At 57.3% G+C, this 23172-nt stretch overlaps 9 protein-coding genes across 9 annotated transcripts; 6 read left to right on the forward strand and 3 right to left on the reverse strand.

Moving 5' to 3' along the window:
* Nucleotides 1-236: 236 nt before the first annotated feature.
* Nucleotides 237-1066, forward strand: UV8b_05666 (uncharacterized protein; the record flags this gene model as incomplete). Its single annotated transcript, XM_043143163.1, has 2 exons — nucleotides 237-530; nucleotides 617-1066. 2 exons carry the CDS (start codon nucleotides 237-239, stop codon nucleotides 1064-1066), a joined length of 744 nt encoding a protein of 247 aa, XP_042999096.1.
* Nucleotides 1067-1195: 129 nt separating this feature from the next.
* UV8b_05667 (uncharacterized protein) lies at nucleotides 1196-2521 on the reverse strand (the record flags this gene model as incomplete). The annotated part of the gene is made up of 1 exon (XM_043143164.1): nucleotides 1196-2521. The coding sequence occupies one exon, from the start codon at nucleotides 2519-2521 to the stop codon at nucleotides 1196-1198; it is 1326 nt and encodes a 441-aa protein (XP_042999097.1).
* Nucleotides 2522-3181: 660 nt separating this feature from the next.
* UV8b_05668 (uncharacterized protein) lies at nucleotides 3182-5643 on the forward strand (the record flags this gene model as incomplete). The annotated part of the gene is made up of 2 exons (XM_043143165.1): nucleotides 3182-3191; nucleotides 3263-5643. The coding sequence occupies 2 exons, from the start codon at nucleotides 3182-3184 to the stop codon at nucleotides 5641-5643; spliced, it is 2391 nt and encodes a 796-aa protein (XP_042999098.1).
* A 3147-nt stretch (nucleotides 5644-8790) lies between these two features.
* Nucleotides 8791-10847, forward strand: UV8b_05669 (uncharacterized protein; the record flags this gene model as incomplete). Its single annotated transcript, XM_043143166.1, has 6 exons — nucleotides 8791-8948; nucleotides 9046-9122; nucleotides 9212-9300; nucleotides 9375-9779; nucleotides 9859-10013; nucleotides 10094-10847. The coding sequence occupies 6 exons, from the start codon at nucleotides 8791-8793 to the stop codon at nucleotides 10845-10847; spliced, it is 1638 nt and encodes a 545-aa protein (XP_042999099.1).
* A 711-nt stretch (nucleotides 10848-11558) lies between these two features.
* Nucleotides 11559-12481, forward strand: UV8b_05670 (uncharacterized protein; the record flags this gene model as incomplete). Its single annotated transcript, XM_043143167.1, has 2 exons — nucleotides 11559-11943; nucleotides 12195-12481. 2 exons carry the CDS (start codon nucleotides 11559-11561, stop codon nucleotides 12479-12481), a joined length of 672 nt encoding a protein of 223 aa, XP_042999100.1.
* A 905-nt stretch (nucleotides 12482-13386) lies between these two features.
* UV8b_05671 (uncharacterized protein) lies at nucleotides 13387-14366 on the reverse strand (the record flags this gene model as incomplete). Its single annotated transcript, XM_043143168.1, has 4 exons — nucleotides 13387-13646; nucleotides 13717-13981; nucleotides 14206-14235; nucleotides 14349-14366. 4 exons carry the CDS (start codon nucleotides 14364-14366, stop codon nucleotides 13387-13389), a joined length of 573 nt encoding a protein of 190 aa, XP_042999101.1.
* A 1870-nt stretch (nucleotides 14367-16236) lies between these two features.
* Nucleotides 16237-18628, forward strand: UV8b_05672 (uncharacterized protein; the record flags this gene model as incomplete). Its single annotated transcript, XM_043143169.1, has 2 exons — nucleotides 16237-16601; nucleotides 16804-18628. 2 exons carry the CDS (start codon nucleotides 16237-16239, stop codon nucleotides 18626-18628), a joined length of 2190 nt encoding a protein of 729 aa, XP_042999102.1.
* A 769-nt stretch (nucleotides 18629-19397) lies between these two features.
* Nucleotides 19398-21334, forward strand: UV8b_05673 (uncharacterized protein; the record flags this gene model as incomplete). The annotated part of the gene is made up of 3 exons (XM_043143170.1): nucleotides 19398-20431; nucleotides 20536-20839; nucleotides 20930-21334. The coding sequence occupies 3 exons, from the start codon at nucleotides 19398-19400 to the stop codon at nucleotides 21332-21334; spliced, it is 1743 nt and encodes a 580-aa protein (XP_042999103.1).
* Nucleotides 21335-21670: 336 nt separating this feature from the next.
* On the reverse strand, nucleotides 21671-22538 carry UV8b_05674 (uncharacterized protein; the record flags this gene model as incomplete). The annotated part of the gene is made up of 2 exons (XM_043143171.1): nucleotides 21671-22389; nucleotides 22472-22538. The coding sequence occupies 2 exons, from the start codon at nucleotides 22536-22538 to the stop codon at nucleotides 21671-21673; spliced, it is 786 nt and encodes a 261-aa protein (XP_042999104.1).
* Between the last annotated feature and the right edge of the window lie 634 nt (nucleotides 22539-23172).

Below are 23172 nucleotides of genomic sequence, written 5' to 3' on the forward strand. Positions count from 1 at the left end.
GCGTCCGTTTCGCGTATCGTGCAGCCCAACCACTTTGATTGGCCAAGTGAATTGCGTGCAGGTAAAACCATCAGGTACCTTATCTGAAGCGGTGGGTCCACCCCACTAACGAGAGGGCTGGAGCCTGGCTCAATCTCATCTCCAATGCCGACGGCGGCGGCCAGTTCAAGCAGATGCACGAATAAAGCCCTCTAGGCTCCCTTATGCGGCAACATAACAGCACCCCGCTCTATACCATGGCAGACAGCTCAGACGACATCCAGTCCGACATCTGGGCATCACCCACCAACGATGCCGCATTAGCTGCTCGACCGAAAACCCCCAAGTCTGCCAATTCCGCCAAGTTTCCCAAGTCTCCCAAGTCTCCCAAGTCTCCCAAGTCTCCCGAGACGCCGACGGCTCATGCGGCTCCGTCAGAAACCATCAGCCGAGATGATCTCCTGCGCAGGGAGCTTGAAGGCGTGAAAAATGTCAACGAATCCATCGAAGGAATCCTCGGCACTCTCAAGCGGGCAGGAAATAACATGGAGGTTTGTCGTGGCCTGGTGTTCGTTTCCAACCGGGGTGCTTGTTGTCCTGCCCTTGAATTTTGACACACGCACGAAACGGCTCCTAGGTTGTCGTCAACACCGTTGCGAATGCCTCCAACTTGCTGAACACGTGGACGAGAATCCTGTCACAAACCGAGCACAACCAACGTTTACTTCTACACCCTGGTTGGAAAGGCATGACCGAGGACTTGGCTGAGCAAGAGGCCGAAGCGTTGGAGAAAAAGCGGGCCGCGGAACGAAAGGCGGCCGAGGAAGAACAAAGGAGGGAGGAGCTGCGCCGACGTCGCGAAGAGGAGGAACTGTCCCGGAGACTGACCATGCCCACCTCCAGACGCGCTCGAGGCACAAGAGCTTCGCGAACGCTCGGGCGCGTCGCAACCAGAAGTGCTGTATCCGGGAGTCGTTTGCCAGAGCCTCCGACGGCAAGCTCTGCTTCCAGGAGCCGGGGCACTTCGGGTATAGGGAGACGCGCAGGATCAACACGGTCCCGAAGCCGTTCGCGGGGAGCAAGATGAAGGCGGGTGTCCCCTATGCTGACCTCGTCCTTTTGTGTGTACCTCTCAGGACGCAGTGAGAGGGGTTTTTTTTTTTTTTTTTTCGTCATGATAGATACCCGAAATTTTACAAACATTAAAATGACTACTTTATTTGGCGCTGAAAAAATGACTGAGCTTCATCATCCCGCTCGTGTTGACCTTTTTGAGGTCTCTAACACCACGGCTTTGGTTTGCCTTGCGCTGCTTCTCTGCTTCCATCTTGCGTTTCTTTTCCGCCCGCATCTCTTCCTGCTCGTCGTCCAGCACTCTCTTTCGCGAGTAATCAGCTGCTGAGCTGGCGGCAGCTGCCCTGGCGCGCACCTCGGCTAACTGCGCCAAGTACGCGTCCAAAGGCGAGAAGTCGACTGTGCTCATATCCCCCTGTGATAGGCAGCGACGCAACTGTTCTGCCGTGGCCGAGGATACGTAGCGGGAGCAGATAAAGTCGAACGCGACACGGAGTCTTTGTAGTCTGAGGACATCCGGTGTTGCCTGGAGAGCAGTCACTACGTCATGATTGACTTGTGATTGCTCCGCAAACAACGACGTTGACGCCGTTGAAGGCTCCGACGCAAAGGATGGGTTCGAATCGGCCGCCACGGAAGTCGACTGTGACGTGTCGAAATCGGCCAGGGGTGTGGAAACTTCAGAGCCAAGAGCGCTGTCGTTGGGCGTTTGGCTCGGAGCCGCCATGACAACGCTCTTCTGCAGCAAGAATGGCGCTTCCAACGCCTTGCGAACAAACTTGTCCTCCATGGAGGGAGGTAGGCCCGCTTCCATCATCCTCTGTGCCTTGCCTAGAATGGTAGCCACAAGCTTCTTCTCGCTGAGTCGAAACATCTTGACATCTCCGGCATCGACAGTATCGCAGATTGCCTCCATTCTTGATTCTAGCAACGATCTCGTCGCGTCGCATTCCAAGAGTGTGGACAAGTGGGAGTTTTCCTGCGGAAGCTTGTCAAAGTGGTCGTCGCTGGCCAGAAACAGTCTCTTCTTCTCTCGCGAGCCCTTTTCGACCCTGGCGTCCACCAATGAAGGCAATACCAAGAACAAGGGGTCTATGGGTGTTGCGATGTACATGTCGGACCTTGAAATGGTCTCTGCGTGGATGCTTGTTCGTGTCTCGCCCGCACTCACGTCAAGCTGTTCCTCTTCACTCTCGACCAGCCAGCTCTTGGGGGTAGATGTCGGCGCCGAGACTCTGGTGAATTCGTGGATTTCGCCCTTGGGACAAATAAGATAGCGGGCTGGCTGGCCGTTTCGAGGGTGCGGCAAAGTGATGATGCGGCTGTCTGACGTTGCCGTCGTTGGCAGGACGAACAAACGGGGGGGAGACGCCGAGCTGGCCTCGAGCGTGTATTTCGAAACCGGGGCCGAAGCTGGTGCTCCTGGAGAAGGCTTGGAAACGGGTTTGGCAGACCTTGTTCGAGCCATGGTCGACGTGTTCTGCTTTGGTGTTGGACGGTCAAGTCGCGGGACGCGGCCAGTCCGAGTCGTGCTGCACTGGAAGATACGATACGATAGCACGTGCGCAACCAAATTGAAACCAGGATCCCAAAGGCAAGCCGGCTTTAAAGAAAGGAATCACGGGCTGTCGAACCGCCGTCCGAGGCAAGGGAGAGCACATTGGGCGTCGTTGGTGACATGTAGCACTCCGTACTCTGTAGCTACACGCCATCCACGAAGGTTGAGCCCCGGAAGCCCGAACCAGACGCGAAAAGCGCGTCCATGACAAGCCACACGCACCCCGCCCAAGCCACATGCACCGTCCAGGTTCCGTTGCCAACAAGTCACGACGCCACCAACAACTTGCCGTTACTCCGGATCTGCAAAACCCATATTCTCTACTTTACTTTACTTTACCAGCATCACACACCTGGTGGCTCGGCTCGGCCATCTGACCATTTTTACCGTTTTACCATTCTTACGCTTTGCGCGCCGTCTGGAGTAGTACTCCAACTGTCCGTCTCCGGCTGCTCGATGGCTGTAACCAGGCATCTGGTTACCTGGCTCGGGCGCCCTTGTTGACATTCGTTGACGTCTGGTTGACTCTCCATTTCGCTCTTCCCGCGGAGCCCTTCTTCTGCCATACACATGGCTCCGGGTAAGGAGTGGGAAGAATGGGCCCCAAGACCTTTGTCGCGCCAAAGCTCGTGCTTACATCGTGGTGCAAAGTGGCAGATTCCGAGCCGCAATGGCCCCCTCGATCTCCTCATGAAGCTAGATTAAGCACCCCCCGCGGTCGCCAGCGCTATCGAGAGATGATGAACCAGACATCGCCGTCCCCGTCGCCCATGAGAAGCGCCAAAGCTTTGGCTGCGATAACCGGTTCGCCTGGTGCTGGCTTGGGTATCAGCCTGCCCGAGGATGACGACGACGACGACGACGACGACGAAGAAGACGAGGAGACCCTGCAGCTGAAACTGCAGGAAATTCAAGCCAAATTAAGGCTGAAGAAGCTCCAGAACGCCAAGGCTAGAGAGCAGGCCGCCCTGCAGCAAGGCAAGGGAGGAGAGCCGGTTCCCGACCCTGCCGCCGCGCCTGGTCCACGCCGCCGCACAGCTCGAGCGCAAACGCCCGGCGCCGACGAGAATCCGCAACCAGCATCGCAGGGCCATATCCAGGTACCCGCATCGCCCGTGCGGAAGCTTCAGTTTCTACAGCAGCAGACTTCGCCTAGCAGGGTGGTCTTGGGCATCGACAAGGGACTGCGGGCTAAAGACGTCTCGTTGAAGCGTGTGCCCAGTCAAAGCAAAGGCAAGACAGGCTTTCCGTCCCAGGCGGACGGGTATCTGAACCGCTCCAAATCAGCACCATCTCCTGCGCTCTCCTCGGAGCCGTCCCGGCCTTTGAGTTTCAACGAGAGGCTGGCATCGGCCCGGACAGAGGAAGCAGAACGGGCTGGGAGGATGGAAAAGTTGCAAAAAGCTCGCACTCATGCCTTTGCCATGGGACGGGATGAGATGGAACACTACAAAACAAAGGCCGTCGATATTCCGGATAGACCCCCACCACCGCCAACGTTTACTCGTGACGAAGTCTTGGCCAACGGGCTGCCCTCCAAACTGCCTCGAAGCGGGACCGCACCCAGCCCTCGATCCCTGCAATACCCGCAGCTGGACGGACTAGAGCCCGACGCATTGTCTTCATCAGAGACTGCCCAGACTGCCCAGACTGCCCAGACTGCGGATGAAAAGACGTCTTTTGAGGCTTATTCTTGTTTGCACCTGTCCAGGCGCATCCTCCCGCACATTGTCGTGGCCAGGCACGTTTCCGGAAAACACGTCCTCAACGTCAAGGACCTCCTGAGAGAGGTCAAGGCGCCAGACTTTTCCCTCCCAGACGTTGAACAGGATGTGGTTGTGTTTGCGGTGGTGGCGCGCAAGTCGGAGCCGCGAGCGCATAAGCCAGCGGCGAACCAAAAGCAAGAAGATCGAGGCAAATACCTCGTCATCACGCTGACAGACCTCGACCTGGAGCTGGACCTCTTTCTCTTCAACTCTGGATTCACCCGTTTCTGGAAGCTGACCGAGGGCACCGTTGTGGCGATTCTCAACCCAGGCATCATGCCGCCGCCGCCGGGGAGGCAGGACACGGGCCGCTTCGGCCTGGTCATCAACTCTGACGAGGACACCATCCTCGAGGTTGGCTCCGCCCGTGACCTCGGCTTCTGCCGATCGGTGAAGAAGGACGGAGACCTGTGCGGCGCCTGGGTGAACAAGAAGAAGACGCACTTTTGCGAGTACCACTCCAACGAGGCTCTCGGCAAGCAACGGCGCGCACGGCTAGAGGTGAACTCTAGCGGGTTCGGCGGCTGGGACCGCGGAAGCAAGCCCGGGGCGGGTCGCAAGGATGCCAGGGGAAAGGGCAGCAGCAACTACGACTGGGAGACGAGGACGCAATGGTTCGCTGCTCGGTCACACAGTGCCGCGGATCTGATTGACGGGAAAGACCGGACGGCGGCAGACCGCAAAGAGCGGGCAGAATTCGTCAAGCGCAACCTGGAGGCAAAGGAAAAGGAGCGCGAGATGATGAAGAAGCTCGGCAGGATCGGAAACGCAGCAGGGCGAGAGTACATGGAGCGAGCCGGTCTCGACGCTTGCGGCGGCGGCGCAGGCTCGGCGCGTCCGTCGTCAGGGCCAGCCGACGGACCACCACTGTCATCAAGGGATGGTGGTGGCCAGAACGAGCCTGCTGCCTCTGGCGTCCTGTCCCTCGGCCTCGGTGCCAGAGACGGTGCCGTGCACCTCAGCCCGATCAAGCGGAAGCGGCCGGACAGCTCGCAGGCCAGCTCCACCGTCGGTAGCACCAAATGCTCCTCGTCCTCGTCCGCGGCCGGCTACGGGTGGGGATCGAAGCTCAAGGAGAAGCTGTCGAGCATGAAGCAAGGCGAGAGACTGCTGCTGCAGGCGGACCCGCCGCCGACGCGCAAGAAGACGCGGTTTGTCACGGCAAAGGGGATCCGGGAAGCAGGCCGAGAGAGCCTCGGCAAGGACTACTTGGACAGGCAGATATCCTTTGGTGATGACGACGACGAGGAGCTAGTCATCGTATAACGGTTCATGCGTTTATTGCACTTTTTTTTTTTCCTTTTTTCTTTTTTTTCGTTTGCTTATTTTTGCTTTATTTTTTTTTATTTCCACGGGCTATTTCCACGGGACAGGGGGAACGGACACACGGCGCAGGGGCGGAAGGGCAATACAAAGGGATCAGGGCACGGGCATCAAAGCATGGGGGGCGTAAGATGATAGCACAGGCAGGCATCAAAGCTGAGCGTGATGTGATGGTGGCTCTGGAAGCAGCAACCTTGCGAGCGCAAGCCCGGTCGCATGTGGTGAAGATTTTTCTCTTTTTTCTTCCCTTTTTTTTTTTTTTTGTGGTCCGGCCGGCATCAAATATTGCAGCAGTAGACTCTGTGGTGGGCAGGCAGAATGAAGGATTCTGTCTCGCGATTCTGTCAAGTTGGCCGCCATCCCGGTCAATAAGCAGGCGTGTGGTGTGGACTGTGTTAGGCGCGAGCGGCTGAGTCGGCAGTGCCGGGGCTTCGGGGCAAGGCAAGGGCGGAGGATTTTTGCGAGAGCCGGATGTAACAGCGGGCTGCAGGGCGCGAGTGCGACGAGGCCTTTGCTGACGAGCAAGGCTGACGAGCAAGGCTGACGAGCAAGGTTGACGAGCAAGGTTAACGAGCAAGGTTGACGAGCAAGGTTGACGACTAAAGTTGCCGAGCAAAGACGGCATATCCGGATTCCGTACTCCGTCCTATTCCGAATCCATAGTTACCTTGGCGTCGGTTCCGCCCGCGCAGCAGCCAGCAGCCAGCAGCCTAGGCCCTGGGCCCTGGGCCTTTTGCCCTGCAGCCGGGGCCAAGAATGACGGCGCGACAAACGAACCGAAAAACAAGCCTCGCCAACCCTGCGGAGCAAAGCCGACGAGGCCCGCGAGCGGCGTCCCGTCTCCGGCAACGTGCTGAGCCAAGGGGGGTGCGTATGCCGATGGGGGGTGTGCCGACATCCTTTAGTAAGCCGAGGCATTCATTCAGCCAAGGACGAAAGAAGAAAGGGCGGCGGGTTCCCGAGCTGTGGGGCCCGGGACGTGGCGTCTGGAAGCTTTTTTTTTCTCTTCCTTTTTTTTCTTCCTTTTTTTTTTTCCATTTTTTCATTTTTCCATTTTTTTTTTTGGCATGGGGCCCATGACTAAGCATCGAGACGGCCCCAATGTGGCCGTGCTGCTTTACAACTTGACACGGCGTGCTGTCATGTCGCCGGTAGCCGCCAACGACCCGGCCGAGGGGCATCCAGCAATCAACATAGCGATGCCGTTGTCATTCCGTCCATTGCGGCTCTGCACCACGAGCCGATTACGTTTTCCGTCTGCAATAGGCAATCCAGCGAGGGGACTTCCGATACCGGGCTATAATAAGCTGGTTGCCACACCCGTCGGCGTGTTCCTTTTTTTTTTTTTTTTTTTTTTTTTTTTTTGGGCCCTTAAGCCGAATGGGCCAACCAAGCTTGATAACAGCCATCGCAGCTACTAGCGTCTGCGCAGGCCGAGGTCGTCGCCAACGGCGCCGCGCCATCAACAATAGCATCAAATACAAGAAAAAAAAATCTCACAAGGCCAATTTGGCGCGCCTGGCGTCTCCCGGGGCTCAATCATCACGGGCATGGCATGGCATGGCATGGCATGGGTGCAAGGCGGTGGGTGGATCTAGCTTCCTCGGGGGCTCCCTGTTTTTGTCCCCTGGCGGCAGGTGGCAGGTGGCAGGTGGCAGGTGGGTGGCAGGTGGCAGGTGGGTGGCAGGTGGCCAGGCGCGCCCGGGAACCAACCGATCGCGGCTGGGCGGGCCCCCCAGCTGTCGAGTCAAGCCGGCTGGCAGCCCGAGCCCCCCGGCCGGCCCCACCGAACCCGATGGCAGGGGGTTCCGCGATTTCAAGGCACCTAAAAGTCCCAGGACGGGCGGGGCAATTGATTCCTCGCAGCGGGTTGCCTAGGCTCAAGGTCGCCAGCACCGAGCAGTGGAGAGAGGGAGAGAGAGAGTCTGCACTTTGGTTGGCGTCTGGTCTGCAGCCTGCAGACCAGCGCGAGCGCGGTTTTGCCACAGCGTGGACGGGGAGCTGCGCGTCCTTGATGCGCGTCCTTGATGCGGAGGATGGAGGTCTGGGACGAAATTGCTGGCTGGCTGTTTTATGAAACAGCTACAGCAAGCAGGCTGCTGATGCAGATGCAGATGCAGACGCAGACGTCAGGGGCTGGACGGGCGATCAAGTTCAACCAGGCGTTGTAGTCCGTACGGAGTACAGGAGCAGCCCAGAGCAGGATCCCTTCGCCAGACGGCGAGAAAACGAGAAAACGAGAAAAAATTCCTCTTCTTCCTTTACGTCTTCATTCCCGTCCTGTCGGGCCAGGTCGCAACGTCATGCCCGGACCCGCACAGCCCTACTGACCTAGCCTACCCGTGCCATGCAGCCAAGAACCGCGGCCATGATCCATCCCGTCTTGCCTAATAATAAATCTCGGTCCTCTCGAACTCGATTTTTCTGGCGCTCGCCACCAAAAAAAACCCCCCTGGCTAGTTCGTCGAGGGGCCCGTTTCTTTCCCCGTTTGTCGATAAACTGAGAACGGGGGCCCGGAAACTCCCATCTCGCCCTCGGCCCGGATCGGAGGCCCATCGCCGTTGGGGGGGGGGGTTCTTTTTTCCTCTCGCCGAAACTCCCGCCCTGCATTCGAAAATAAAAAGGAAAAAAAAGAGGGGAAAAAAAAAAACCGGTCGCGCTTCATCGCGGCCTGCAGGTCTCATGCGATGCTGACTTCCAACTTCCGAGCCCGAGGAAGCTCGATGCGGAAATCAACAGGGGGCCTGCGTTCCGGTCTGCAGCCACTGCTACACTACACTGCGCTGCAGGCCACGTCTGTCAATCTCCTATTTTCCTTTTCCCTTGGTTCCCTAGACCGAGATCCCGTTGGCAAGACCCTTTCTTCCCGGCGCCCGGTCGGAACCGGGACGAAGACGCATCAAAGAATGTCACACATGCGTCGGTGTATATAAGCTGTCTGCAGTTCCCAGAAACTGATGTCGAATCTGTCCTGTCCCCCCCCAGAGCACTCTTGCATCGCGATCCGCCAAACTCTTTTTCTTCTCTGGCACTGAGAATTGCACCGAGAATTGCATAGGCAGCTGGGAATCCCGAGTTTGGCTGGCATCATGTTGAAACTGGCTGCTACCTTTTTGGCCGTTGGCCTCGCGCCGTTGACCGCCCTCGCTGCTGACAGCCATTTCGCCATTTCCGGGGTCCAGGTCACCGGCGAGGTTCCTATCCGGAAGAACGTCAATGATCTCTATGCCAAGGGTGGCCCTCAATGGTGAGCATGGTCGCCAACGGCTTTGCCGCCTGGTTCGGGCGGGAACGGCAAGAGGAGTGCCGGGGAACATCCATCGCTGACGTGCTGTCGTGTGTAGGGATCTCTATCTCCAGGCTCTCAAGGCGCTGCAAGCAAAGCGCGCAGACGACCCCCTGTCCTATTTCCAAGTCATGGGTTAGTCCTTGTTCAACCCTTTCAGAACGCGCGATCCTCTGCTTCTCCCTCTCGTGCAATCATTGTCTCCCCGCTGACCCTGTTTGCAGGTATTCACGGCCAGCCGTACATAGAGTGGAACAAGGGGGGAGCCCACCGTGCCCGAGGCGACGGATGGGACGGATACTGCCCTCACGGGGTAAGTCGTTGTCTGATTCTCGGGTCGACGTCTTGCGACGTCTCGCGTGGGTGTTGTGCTGACCCGCTTCAAAGGAAAACCTCTTCCTGCCCTGGCATCGCCCGTTTGTGCTCCTGCACGAGCAGCTCCTGGTCGGCGAAGCCGTCAAAATCGCTTCCAAGTATCCCGAAAAGCACCGAGCTCGATATCTCCAGGCTGCCAAGACTCTGCGCTCGCCATATTGGGACTGGTCTCTCAACTCTGATGTCCCGCCTTGCACCGTCCCCACCACCATTGCCGTCAACGTGCCCGACGGCCAGGGACTCAAGAAGCAGCTCATCAAGAACCCGCTGCAGTCATTCGACTACCCGCAGGCCGCTCGCGATGGCCAGTTTGGCGGCTTCCCCAACTACCAGAGGACCGAGAGGTGTCCGGCACCCCAGAGCTATCCCCAAAGCGCCAACGCGAACCTAGCTCAGCTTGGACTGAAGCAAAGCACCGTGAGTTCCTTTTGTCCTTGCCACGCTGTTTTCCTTCCCCCTTTCACCGGGCCCGGCGCTGACGGATTTGGCCATGCAGTATGACGCCTTTACATACTCTCAAACATTCGACGATTTTGCGGTTTCTCGACAGAGCGGTTTGGGAGTCGAGCAAATGCACAACTCGATCCACTGGGATGCCGGTTGCGGTGGTCAGTTCGTGAATCCCGCCGTCGCAGGTTTCGACCCCATCTTGTACGTCCGCGACCATTCGTGATTTCCCCTTTGCTGGGCCGAGCAATCCAACTCACACTGACCCCCTCTTTCGATAATAGCATGCTTCACCACACCCACGTCGACCGGCTCTGGGCATACTGGAACTTCATCAACCCCTCGCAGTCGTCCTTTTCCGATTCCTACAACGGCGACGCGCGCTACTCCACTGAGCAAAACACGCTCATCACGCCAGACTCCCCCCTCCCGCCCTTCTACGACGCCAACAACACCTACTATACCCCCGCAACGGTCGCCAGCATCCAGGGCATGGGATACACGTACGAGGCTCTCGAGTACTGGAACAAATCGCCGCAACAGCTTCAGCAAGATGCCATCAAGCTCATGAACAAGCTCTACGGCCCCAGCCAGCTGCCAGGGAAACGAGCAGCCACCCAGGACAATACCCGCTACTTTGCTCGCGTCGAGCTCGATCGCGAGCACGTCGAGCGTCCTTGCTCGATCCGGGTCTTTGTTGGCGGCAAACCGGCCGCCAGCGCAGTGGTTATGCAGCTGCCCCAGACCGGCATCATGCACGCAAGCGTGCCAGTCGACGAGCAGATGCAGCATGCTTTCGCGCAGACTCCTTCGTCCAATGGCACCATGAGCTCCGTCGAGAAACTGGTCGAAGTGGAGATTCGCAAGGTTGACGGGACTGTCATTCCTCTCAGCACCGTGAGCAGCCTGAAAATCAGCCTCCAGAAGGTTGCCGTCACACCAGCCAAGTCCGACACTGAGTTCCCTACTCCTGGCAAGGTGGTGAAGCAGCGGGTCCGCCTTCGCGACCGCCACAGGGAAACCAAGTCGACAAGCTAGACTGAGAGCAGAGGCTTAGAAAAAGGTGTCGGGGCCCAAGCTGCTGGTCAACCGTGGACGAGTCATGTATTTGTACCAAGTGCGGTGAAGCAGACAGACAAGTTATGCTGGACTGGAAGCTTGTCGACAGGGGGGCGGTTTGATTTTTGCTAATATTTTGTCAATTTTCTTTTCTCGGCCTGGAGGAATTTTATTTTTGCACGGGGGAGTTGTTCGTCATTTCTGGGCGCGCCATTAGAGTTGTATATACGCATGTTCATACCTAGACTTGTACATACATAGCATCACAAGGAATAGAGAGAACGCATCAGCAACAAGTGGTTTGCCGTGTCGACCAGGTGTTGATTTCGGTATGTACTGTGTCGAAAATTATTCTGCCAGCCGAACAATGAGGCCTCGGAATTGGATACCTGTGATAAGATCGAAAGTCCATTGCGAATTGGCCACATCATTGCCGGGACCTAGGAGCCGACTTTCCACAGTAATTACTTCCGTCTGGGACGTTGTGCAATGTGGAGTTTTGCGGCACATGAGGGCTTCAAGAAGACGTTTTAGCGAGTCCGGTCACATGACATCCTGGACAATCCGAAACCAAGCATCGTATTTGCAAAGGGGGCTTCTCACGAAGGGAAAAGAAAATCAACCGAAAAGGGAAAATAGAATCAGTATCAGACACGGGGAAAAGGAAGAGAAAAAAAGAACATTCCAAAAATGGCGAAAGCATCCTTCAACATCGTCATCCCACTCGAGGACGACGCACCAATCATTTCGGATATCCACCTCCGCGCCATGAACGACAACCTTCTCACCCATGCACAGTTTCCTACTCCCCAGGCATTGGAATATTTCCGCAGCTGGATCACCAAAAACACCGCCGAGCACATTGCCGACGCAGACAAGGGGGTGCTTGTTGCCACGGACCCGACAACGGGCGAGATTGCCAGCTTCATCAAGTGGTTAGAGTATGGAGCGGATGGGGAGAGCGCCTCGGCCGAGGACGAATGGCCGGAATTTTGTGGCCGGCAGATTATACAAGAGTACACGGCTATCGCGGCTGATGCCCGTAAGAAGACTCTAGGCGGGAGCGGATATTGCCGTAAGTTTTTGCCCACCTCGTTCGTCGGCCGCTGTTGGCCCCTTGATCCGCCATGTCTGGACACGAGTGGCCTGTTGTTCCTCTTTTGACATTGTCTTGCCCGGATGCTTTTCCTTGCCGGCTACATGGGTTCCAAACTTACACCGGGGGGTGTCGTATTGTAACGGAATTGCTGACGACTCTTGGTATTTGGCTGCCCAAAGACGTAACATACGTATGCACTGACCCAAGTTGGAGGGCACGCGGTGCAGCTTCAGCACTGTTTCGAGAACTAGAAGACGTAGCATCCGCCGCCGGCAAGGCAATAATCCTGGAGGCCGTGATGCCTGCGGTGCCGTTTTACAAACGACTGGGTTTAGACATTACGATGCAGCTACAGCTGATGCTCCCGCTCCGCGGGTCAAAAGCTCGAACGGAGCTATACATGGAAGAGGTCATGGTGTGGATGCCACCGTCGCTCCGACAGAGCGAGCAGCCGCCGCGCGTCATCGACTCGAGATCTGGTCTTGCAAAACCATTCACCCCAGGTGCGGCCTGATGCCCGTCAAGACGGGCACTCACTTTGAGCGCTGGGAATCCTGGACCTTGGGCACAAGGGGCGGGGTTCGCTGATCCGTTGCAACAAGCTTTTTCGGACGGTCGGCTGGCAGACTCCCGTGACGATGCGGTCGCATAGCCGGCGTTTGTGTGAAGTCGGAGCAGTCGGTAGCTCGAAACGATGTTGGGTCAGCCATTGCGCATTGCAGAGATAGTTTCCACCAATAGACGCACTACCAACTCTGGATACTCGCATGAGTCTCTTGATTCGAATGAAGGGTGCGTCCAATAAGGATGCCCGCTGCCTTCTGCCCGCTGCCTTCTGCCCGCTGCCTTCTGCCCGCTGCCCACGATGCTCCCCGTGGTCGGGGGACCCTTGGCCGGGGGACCCTTGGCCGGGGGACCCTTGGTGGTGGTGTCGTGGTTGCTTCTCTGGCAAGTTGTGGAGACGCATCGTGAAGGAGAACAGCCTTCATGGGGCCGTCAGGTAGCAGGCACCGTCGTCTCGATGACGTCGTGTAGTGAGAAGGGAAAGACGACGCAACGACAGCAGGGCCTCTGTCCCAAAGAAACCGCAGGGTGCGACCTTGTTGGCATGATTTGACTGAAGTCCTCGGCTCACCAGCCCAAGGCTCAGGCCACCAATCCAGCAGTCCCGACGCCCGAGGTACTAGCGCACTCAACCCGTGATCAGCGTTTACTGCACCACCAAGGCATGTTGACGATGTTGACGGATCCAATAGGATCGCAAAGCAATATCGCGGAAAAGGTAAAGCATGCGAAAGCAAGCGACTCAGACGCGGATTCCAGTCGGGAAGCCATTATGTACGATTTGCCCTAGGATCCATTTATGCCCCATCGCCCTTGATAAAAGTCCCATTGCCCCATCGCTCACTCCCGGGATATCTAACCAGCACCTACTTCTGCTAAGAAGCACCTTTCCCTACAGCAAGTAGTGCGGGCACCTCTTATTCCCCCAGTAGTGCTTAATCGATCTGCATTATACCCAGAGTAGCGCTTTCTGAATGTATCCTTAGGACTGGTGCCGCGCTCTTTAAGCAAGCATCTATTCTGGCCTATGATGGCCTGGGACCTTTGGCGGCGTGCGTCGACTGGCGGTGGAAATCGCTCGGCAAGGTCGCTGGCGGGGAAGATGTGTACAGACTCTTAGCACGTCAACTGGGCGCTCGTAAACATTAATAACGACTTTGTCGATAAGGCTTACACGGGTTGTACTAACCTCTAGTCCGGCTTCTGACAAAAGCGTCATAGCGGGACGGTCGCGAAGGGCTGTAAGAGCAGCCATGGCGAGGGGGCCAGGAGGGTAAGGAGGGCGATGTAGGTTTAGGTTTTTTCGAGTAGACGGTTTTACGAGCAACTCGAAGGTTTTGGTTTTAAGGAGTTGGTCTGAGGGCGGTATGACAGCAGTTCTGGCCGTGGTGTTGGGAGGAATCGCGAATTGTGTGTGGAAGGAGTCACCCATACTACCTCTACCTACTTCCTAACTTGAGCACCCAGACAGACAGTGTTGTCCATCACGGACACACTACTACAATCGTTAGGGAGCACGGAGTACGGGGTACAGTCGCGAAATGTCGGCATTTACCACGGGGTGTCGGGTGTGGAAGTTTGTCTATGAAAAGTATGCCCGATGGGTAAAGGAGGTCCCCAACATAGAAGGTGGCCACATACTTGGCAAGAAAAGAACATCACGGGATGCCGTACTCCGCGGGTGCAGCGCCACAGTGACCGCGGCTACTCCGTAGAAGGCAGATGGCCATCAGTTAGCCAAGATCGGTCATGGTCATGGTCATGGACATGTCAAAGGAATTTTTGGTTTGCAAGGAGTAACAGAGGCCAGGACGCACCGGATGCGTTTTTGACATGATTTGTCGCGTCTGATAAGCACTGGACCAGTAAGGTGGCAGAACAATCCCTGCACGCTGTTTCCGCAGTCTCGCCGGACCATCGCAGGTTGCATCCCTGTGGACTGATATAAGCATGAAGAAGCCGCGCATTTACAAATGGGGAAAGGTTTTGCGAGGTGGTTGGTCCCCTCAGGCCAGAGTTGCCGGTTGGCGCGCTAACGGGTTGCCGTCCATGTGCCTGCCTCCTCATGCACGCTGTTTCGATTTGTAAGGACAATTTCACATGGGAAAAAAAAAAAGCCCCGGTGGCTTTTTGTGCCTTTTGACGAGACCTGATTGGCTCCGCGGGTCGACGAGGTGGTTATCCGACACGACGCAACATCGCTCAAGTCGATACCGCTGGCTTGGCCCATGTCGTCACCCCTTTTGCTGAGATGCCATGGCAAGACGCCAGGCCGTTTGGGAAGCTGGCACCAATCATAGTCTGCGATAAGGGACTCGATAAGGGGAAACAGCTGGCGCAGGTGGCTGGGTGGCATGATGACGGCGGTAGTTGACAGTGACGGACGGCATTTACCCCCTAGAGCCTAGTGCTAGGTGCCAGCCTGCCAGCCAGGATGTACATACCTACCTACCTTAGGTATGTAGGTACCTACCTAGGTAGAGGTAGGTAGTTGACATGTACAAAACAGTATCGACGCTGGGTGCCCTTAGGTCCATTCTGCAGCACATGCAGGCCCCGAGTGCGGCTTGAGCGCAGCGGTTCACGGACCAGACCACATTCCGCCGGAGGCAGCAGCCCCTCAAAAAAGAACACAAAAAAAAAAAAAAAGAAGACTTGCCCGCTGGCAAGACGCTTTCATCCATCCTCTCACTCTCAGCCTTTTGACTACCTGGCCGTATCTTCGCCATTGGCAGATTCGTCACGAACCAGCCCAGAATATTGCACAGCTAAAAGAGGAGACGCGCAAGAAGGAAAGAAAGCAAGCAAGCAAGCAAGCAAGCAAGACTCCATTTGTGCGTCTGCGCCTCGTACCACCTCTGCCGCGCGGACGACTTGCTGCGTGTCCCGAGTCCTGCCTCCTGTCATCATCCAACGCTCGCCTCACCGCACCCGCCCCCTTGCTTATTCGGGCCCCTGGGTTGCTTCCTGGGTTTCTTCCTGGGCTTCTCCCCGTGTCCTTAACTTTTCTTTCCCACCTCTCCAGAGGCTGCGGCGTGGGAAACGGTTCCAATGCTCTGTGCCATCACTCTGCTATCTCGCTAACTTGACGCTCACACGTCTCCATCGACTACACAGAAGCAGGGACGCACGCAGCGGACCACTTTCAATGACGCCCATCACCCACGGGTATCTCATCTTGGCTTCCGTCGTAACTTGACTCCCCTGACATTTCGAGTCTTGTAATCAGAAATCGCTCCATCCCGGTTAATGACCTTTGCTGAGCATCGACCAGTTGCCATCAGCTTGGCTTCATTTTCCCCCGCCAGGTCCGCTCTTTGTCGCTCGCTCTTGATTTTATCTTGATACGGCTACCTTTTTTTTTTTTTTGGCCTTTTTTTTTTTTTTTTTTTGCTGCAGCAGCGTGTCAGGTTTGTCGGTACGACCGGTTGGCCAAGGTGAACCCCTTGTACCGTTCTCTTCTCCCTTTCCTCGCTTCTCGTCTTCATTACATAAACAGCAAGTCTGCACAAGCTTGTCGTGAAAATCAGTGTCCTCTCCGTGGTAACACGGATATCGGCAACTTGGACGGCATCGGTTTTCGCATGCATGGTGCTCTGACCCGTTGCGAACATCGCGGATCATTATCGGTATATTGAGCGTAACCTTCGTCCGTATCATCTCGACGTCTGTCAGCAGCTCTACGGTGTGCTTTGGGCTTGCGTCATGTCCCATCACTCCTCGGTGCTGCGGACGGCACCCATCGCTATTGCCCCGAAGCCTCCAAGGCGAGAACCGGCACCCCAACGACTGGGCCGTATTCCCAAGTTTGAGATAGGTCCCAGCAGCCCTCAGGCAGGTGCCTATGTCGAATCGTCCTCTCTTGCTGGATCTGCAGTGGCTCCCTGCCAGACCTGCCGACTGTCCGGTATCCGATGTGTCGTCGTCGGTGATGACGAAGAGGGTTGCTATGAGTGTCAAGCCAACGGCGCCGAATGCTCTTTCCTTTCAAGCTCGCTCGCGAGCCCGCAGGCTCGCAAGCGGAAACCGGACGGAATGCCAACCCGTGAGGCCAGCTTCAGTAAACGAAAGTTAGTTTTCTTGCCCGTGATTTTGTCCCTTGCGACTGTCGTCTTTGTTATTGTTGTCTGCAGTAGTTGTGCTTTGCAGTAGTTGTGCTCGGTGCTCGGATGTCCTGTTTGCATGCGGCGCGAGTTCTCGAGCGGCTGCCTTGGGAGCAACGTCGAAAGCGCTTGGGGAAATTCCAAAATCTAACGCATGGTACGCGTCTAGTTCACCATACAATTCGACCCGCAAGCTGGGTAACTCGAGTCTGTCCAGCACCGCAGCCAGCAGTTCCTTTCTGGAAGACATGGCCAACGTCGGCGGGCCCACCATGCTGAAGAGAACCTTGGGTATGCAAAACGACCGTTTCAGCCAGCACATCGGGCTCACGACGGATTTCGAGCCCTCCCTCATCAACTTGTCGACCTTTGACCCCCAAGACGAAAGCTTGCTGGCCAGAGGTACGCTTCGTAAAGTCAGCGATGACGACACCTTCCTGATGCTGCCAGACAGCTGCACGCCGGGCTTCCATCGCATCATGGAAGATGCTGACGCCATCGAGGCGACGGTATCACCGCATGGCCGGAGGCTGATTGACCTCTACTTTCGAATCGTTCATCCAGCTTTCCCCATCATCCAAAAGCACGTCTTTCTGGAAAAGTATGAACGGTCGCATCGAGAATTCTCGCCTCCCATCCTGGCTGCCGTGTATATTCTGGCCATTAACTGGTGGGATCATGATCCGGACCTCTCCAAGCTGGCCCGTCCGGATCTTGGGCAGCTCGAAAGCCTTGCTCGAGGCACCTTGGCGGATGCCATGAACAGACCGAAACTGTCCACTATCCAAGCAGGCTTGCTCCTGTCTCAACGGCCAGAGGGCGACCAGTGGGCACCGACAGCGCAGCTCGTAGCCGTTGGACAGGAGCTAGGGCTGCACCTGGACTGTTCCAACTGGAAGATTCCGCCCTGGGAGAAAGGCCTTAGACGTAGGTTGGCCTGGGCACTGTACATGCAGGACAAATGGGGAGCTCTGGTGCATGGCCGCCCATCCCACATCTACCCGTCCAACTGGGGCGTCCGAAGCCTGACTCCCAACGATTTCCCAGATGTTGAGTGGGACGAGAGCGATTCGGAGGAAAAGCAGGACGTGGAGAATGGCCGGCTCCTTTTCACTCGGTTCGTGCAGCTGTCCAAAATCCTGGCCGAGATTCTGGAAACGTTTTACACGCTAAGCTCGACCCGGAACGTCGCAGATGCCGGCGCGCAGGGTACTCAGCTTGTCTTGTCTCTTGCCAAGCCCGTCCAGCTCAAGCTCAAGGAGTGGTACAGCAGCTTACCTGCTTGCATCCGTCTCGAATCGTGCTCCATGGCGAGCTACGCCCCTGCGTCGCCACCGCCGCCGCCAACGAGCAGGCCGTCGTCGAGCATCGGCTACCTCCACCTGGGCTATTTCGCCACGGAGATAACGCTGCATCGCAGCATCATCCGATCGTTGGCATCAAACTCTTCCGCAGTGGACCCCTACGTTCAGCACATATGCCGAAGCGCGGCCAAGGCTCGCCTCATCTCCGCCATGGACTTTGTCAACCGGCTGACGCCGAAACACCTACGCTCGTTCTGGTTCTTCGCGTCCAAGACCAACTTTGCGCTGATTGGCACGTTCGGCTCGCTTCTGTGGGCGACGTCTCCTGGTCGGGAGGAGGCGGACTGGTACCGCCGGCGGTTGGGGGAGTATCGATGGACGCTTTCCGTAAGCTTCAAACCGGGGGAAAGACGGCGTCTCACCGAGTTTGCAATGTCGATGCTGGATATATCCACGGGGTTGCTCAAGAGGCTACCCGAGAAACCACCCATGAGCCGAAGCGTAAGCCTGGCAGACATGTCGGCCCCATCCGGACCGCCGTCATTTCCCAGCTCCCTCCCCGGTGGCGGTAGTCTGTTCGGCCAGTTTAGCAATTTCCATAGCGCCGATACGAGCAGCGTTACAAGTCCGCTCAGCGATGAATCACGTAGTGACGACAATATGGAGGACAACTATGCGACACCGATATAGGGATCGGGACCGGGACCGGGACCGACGAAGAAACAGCCGTCCCTCTTGGCGGCGGTTGGACTACGACGACTTGGTGGCGCGGATGTCGGGCACGTCAGCTGGGGTCACAGCCAGTTCCGCATACATACAAATAGCAACAACCCCGACAGGTCATGAACCTCTCTTTAGGTCTAGGTAGCAAGTAGCAACCTCGTGCATGGTCCAGCATTACCCTGTAGGATGCCGAGACACGAAGGGCGGTGCGGTGCGTTCAGTGCGGGTCCGAGACATGCATGGCCGGGGGCTTATTATGAAAACCGACCGACATGTAGAAAAGGAGGGTGGGGGGGTGGAACGAGGAGGAAAAGCAGAATAGTAAACAGCATCTCCTCTACTAAAAAGTGCACACATGGTGATCCGTAGAGTGGCGAGTTTTGAAAGCGCATGGCAGATTTGGTGCGAGTGAGCCCACCTCAGCAGGTCGGTCTCTCGTAATATCTGGTGATTTTCCCCCGCGTGGCGTTGGTCAATTCCCCCCCGTTGACGACTGGAGCCATCTTCATCTTCTACCAGACTCATCCAACCGTCCGACCTGGCCTGCTTCGCGCCTCCAACCAGCGTCTCCCCGCGTCTCCGCTGCCGCTGCTCGCTCTAGGGTGAAACAAGGCGATTACCGACAAATCTGACGGCGGCGGCGTGTCGCTCCAATGCGCGGCAGCTACCAGACGGCACCTCGGACTTTTCCCACCGAAATTGGCCCCGTCAGACACCAGCCAATAGTCACAGCACCATGCCAAGGCAGCCGCCGCCTTCGTCGGGCGTCGGCTCTCCCGATACCTCGCGAAAAATGGAAAAGGAACCCAGACGTCTGACCGAAAAGACCGAAAAGACCGAGAGCGACCCCTCCAGTCGCCGCCTCCTGGAGCAGTCGGCTCGGTACGCTCGAATAGTGTTGCTCCTGAGCTTCCTAGGCATCTACGCGCACGTCTCGCAGCTGAACCTCTCGCCGGTGTACGGATCCCTTCCCGCCTCGATATGGCACTTCAAACTGCTCGCGGGGGGCTGCTTCGTCGGCTGGGCCGGCAGCGTGGTTCTGCGCGACCTGCTGCCCATCCCGCCCGCACAAGCTCTCCCCATCGTGGCAGTCTGCATCCCCTGCCTCCAGCACTACCTCGGCTCTTGCAGCCAGCTTCTGGGGCCTCAATGGGGCCCTGCTGCGACCGAGGGGCTCACCTTGTTTCCGCTGTGCGTCCTGACCGCTGCGTCGGTAGCTGATGGCTGGGAGGGCGTGCGACTGACCAAGCTACCGACCTTTGTGGCTGATGCGGGCCCGGGAGTTGCGTCCTGGGCGCTGTTGAGGTATTTCGAGAGCCAGGCTGCGACGCGCTTGCCCCTCGTGGTGGGAAAGTTGCGCATCTTGACGCGGCTCGGGTTCGAGATGCTGCTGGCCCTGATGTACATTGCTCTCTTCCCGTCAAAGTACCTCGTGTACACGGCGTTCCCCCTGTTTCACACGCTGCTTCTCAACCCTCATGTGCCGTCTCCCGCCGCTACCGAGAGCCTCGCCAGCGCGATGCTGACAGACGGCTGGCTTCTCATGGAAAGACGCGAGTCCGTCACGGGCTACCTCTCGGTGATCCAGAACATGAAGCAGGGTTTCAGGGTCATGCGCTGCGATCACAGTCTTTTGGGAGGGGAATGGATAAATCACAGAGGAGGACCAGTCTCGGAACCAATCTATGGCGTTTTCGCCATGCTAGAGGCGGTGAGGCTGGCCGAGAATGCTCAAGCCGTCGCAGACGAGAATGCCCAGGCTCTGGTCATGTGAGTTTTCCCGCTCGGTGATTGATTGCAGAGATGCCTCTTGTTGCCGCGGTCCCGTGGCTGGCGTGAGATAATGAATGCTGCTAACCGCCTGGTTTTTGCAGTGGTCTAGGGGTCGGGACAACCCCTTCGGCACTTGTGTCCCACGGCATCAACACGACAGTGGTGGAAATGGATCCAGTCGTGCACGAGCTTGCGGCAAGGTACTTTGATCTAAAGGAGAACAACCCGCCGGTGCTGCAGGATGCCGTCCGTTACGTCCAAAGCCTGGCCAAGACAGCCCCGGCTACATACGATTACATTATTCACGATGTCTTCACTGGCGGCGCAGAACCCGTCGACCTCTTCACCCTCGAGTTCTTCGAGGGGCTCCGCTCGCTCCTCAAGCCCGCGGGCACTGTTGCGATTGTACGTCTGCCCTGGCTGCGCTTTGCGCGCGCACCATCGTCTGCAACTTCATATGCACATGCACATGCACATGGCTGACGGGACCAACAGAACTACGCCGGCGATCTCTCCCTCCCGGCGCCAAAGGTCATCTACCGAACCATCAAGCAAGTCTTTCCGACGTGCCGTGTGTTTCGCGAGACGCCCCCCGACGTGGAAGCAATCAAGTCGAATGGTGCAGACTTTACCAACATGGTTGTTTTCTGCAAGAACTCGGTTGACAGCCCGCTCACCTTTCGCCGGCCAACGCCCAAAGACTACCTGGAGAGCTCGGCCAGACGGGAATTCCTGCAGCTGACGAATGAGGTGCCGGAGGCGGAGATTCTCGGCGGAAACCAGGAGCTTGTGAGAAGGAACGGAACGGAAAAGGTGGCCAAGTGGAGCGTGAAGAGCGCATTGGGCCATTGGGCGCTGATGAGGACTGCCGTTCCGGCCAAGGTGTGGGAGCGGTGGTGATGAGCGAGTTCGCCTTTGTCGCAGGGGGAAAAGTCCCAAACGTCATGATTGCTTTTGCCGTCACACTGAATCATGGTATGGTTCAAAGGAAACTCTTCTCTTGGAGCCATCTAAAGTTGTCAAACAGCCTACTCAAGGTGAAAACACTCGGGCAGCTTGCACAGACTCCAAGCTGTGGGTGAGCAAAAGTTGATGGCGGCCCTTATCCTGGTGGCCACGTCGGCTACGTTCTGTTGTCACAAGAAAAGCCAACATGCAATCATTATCCCGTGCATAAAAGAACATTCACTTAGGCCGAAAGAAGAGGCAACAGACGACATGTCCGAGCATCTCGGCCTAGGCCTCAGACCTCCCCTTCACCGCGCCCAAGCTATACGCCCTGTTATCCTGATTCAAGTCATCGATAAACTGCCTCGCGTACGCCGGCAAGTCAACACGATTATGCGGCGCGGCAACTGGCTCCCCCAGGATTGAATACACCGGCACCACGCCGGCCCAGACCGAGTTCAAGGCATCCTCGTTGCCCAGGTCATTCTTGTCGTCCGTGACGCCCCCGTCGCGGAACTTTGCGCTCCCCGAGGCAATCCTGACCCGGAGGATGCTGGTGCTCTGCATCTCGGCATTGGTAGGCGGCAGACGAGAGTTGGCCCAGCGGTCGGGGACGACCGAGTTGGTGATGAGCTCCATGGCGTACAGCTTTTCCTCGGGGTCGTCGACGAGCGTGGCGTGGCCGAAGAGCACGGCAGATCGGTAGTTGTAGCTGTGGTGGAAGGCGGACAGGGCGAGGACGAGGCCGTCGACGTGGGAGGCGGCGCATGTCACCGGGAGGCCCTGCTGGCCCGCGGCGCGGCCGAGGTTGAAGAGGCGCGAGGAAACGTAGCCGTGGAGGTAGAGGTCCAGGGGGTCGCCCAGGTCGGCCGAGGGGCGCTCAAAGGATCCCATCTGCCCGATCATGGGGAGGGTGGCGGGGAAGGGAGAATCCGGGACGTTGAAGGATACGTGGATAATCTGGCTGGAGTTGATGAGGCCGTGGATTTTGCGGAGCGCGTAGGAGCCTTAGGAGAAGGGGGGGGGGGGGGGGGCGCGGGTGAGCCTTGGGGATCCGCTGCTTGCTTGGGGCAAGGTGATTTTGCGTACCTCGTTCATGGAGTCGCTTTACGGTGTTTGTTGCATCCTTGGGGTATTCGAGCTCGTAGCGGCCCATGATGCTGCGGTGAAGGGGGTCAAGATGGATGCTTCTATTCTGTTGCGCGAGTGGCTGGTTTGAAGCGGCAGTTGGGGATACGACGACAAGACGGTATAAGTATGCGTAGTAGGACTTATTATGTACGAGTGGCTGATTTGAAGCGACAATTGGGATACGGCGACAAGACGATATAAATATGCGTACTCCGTCGTAGGGCTTGTATAGATGGTCTTGGCAGACACCCCGAGGTCGGCATCGAGTAACGGGAGAGGAACCAGACTACAACCCGCAGCAGCGTTGGCGTGTACGTGTCCTGCACGTCGCTTCAGGAGTTTCGTTTTCGGTCTCTGCCACCACGGCTTGCAGGTTGCATGAAATTATCGACTCGACTTGGCCGTTACCGGGCTTGGTTGTGTGACACATTCCCGGATGGAAACGGACCCCGCCGAGGTTCGGCGTTGATGCGCAGGGCAGCGCAGGGCAGCTGGTGGCGCGGGGTCGAGCGGCCTAAGCCCCGCTTTTCAGCTGGTCGTGGATGGGTCCCGCCGGTTCATGACGGGCTACACTGCCAGCTGCGCGCCGGCAGGGTTTCGGCTGGAAGCGGGGCCGGAGCTGCAAGCCTATTTGACCCAGCCAGTCTAGCAGGGACGGC

Source organism: Ustilaginoidea virens, chromosome 4 (assembly GCF_000687475.1).
Source record: "Ustilaginoidea virens chromosome 4, complete sequence".
Classification (NCBI taxonomy): Eukaryota; Fungi; Ascomycota; class Sordariomycetes; order Hypocreales; family Clavicipitaceae; genus Ustilaginoidea; species Ustilaginoidea virens.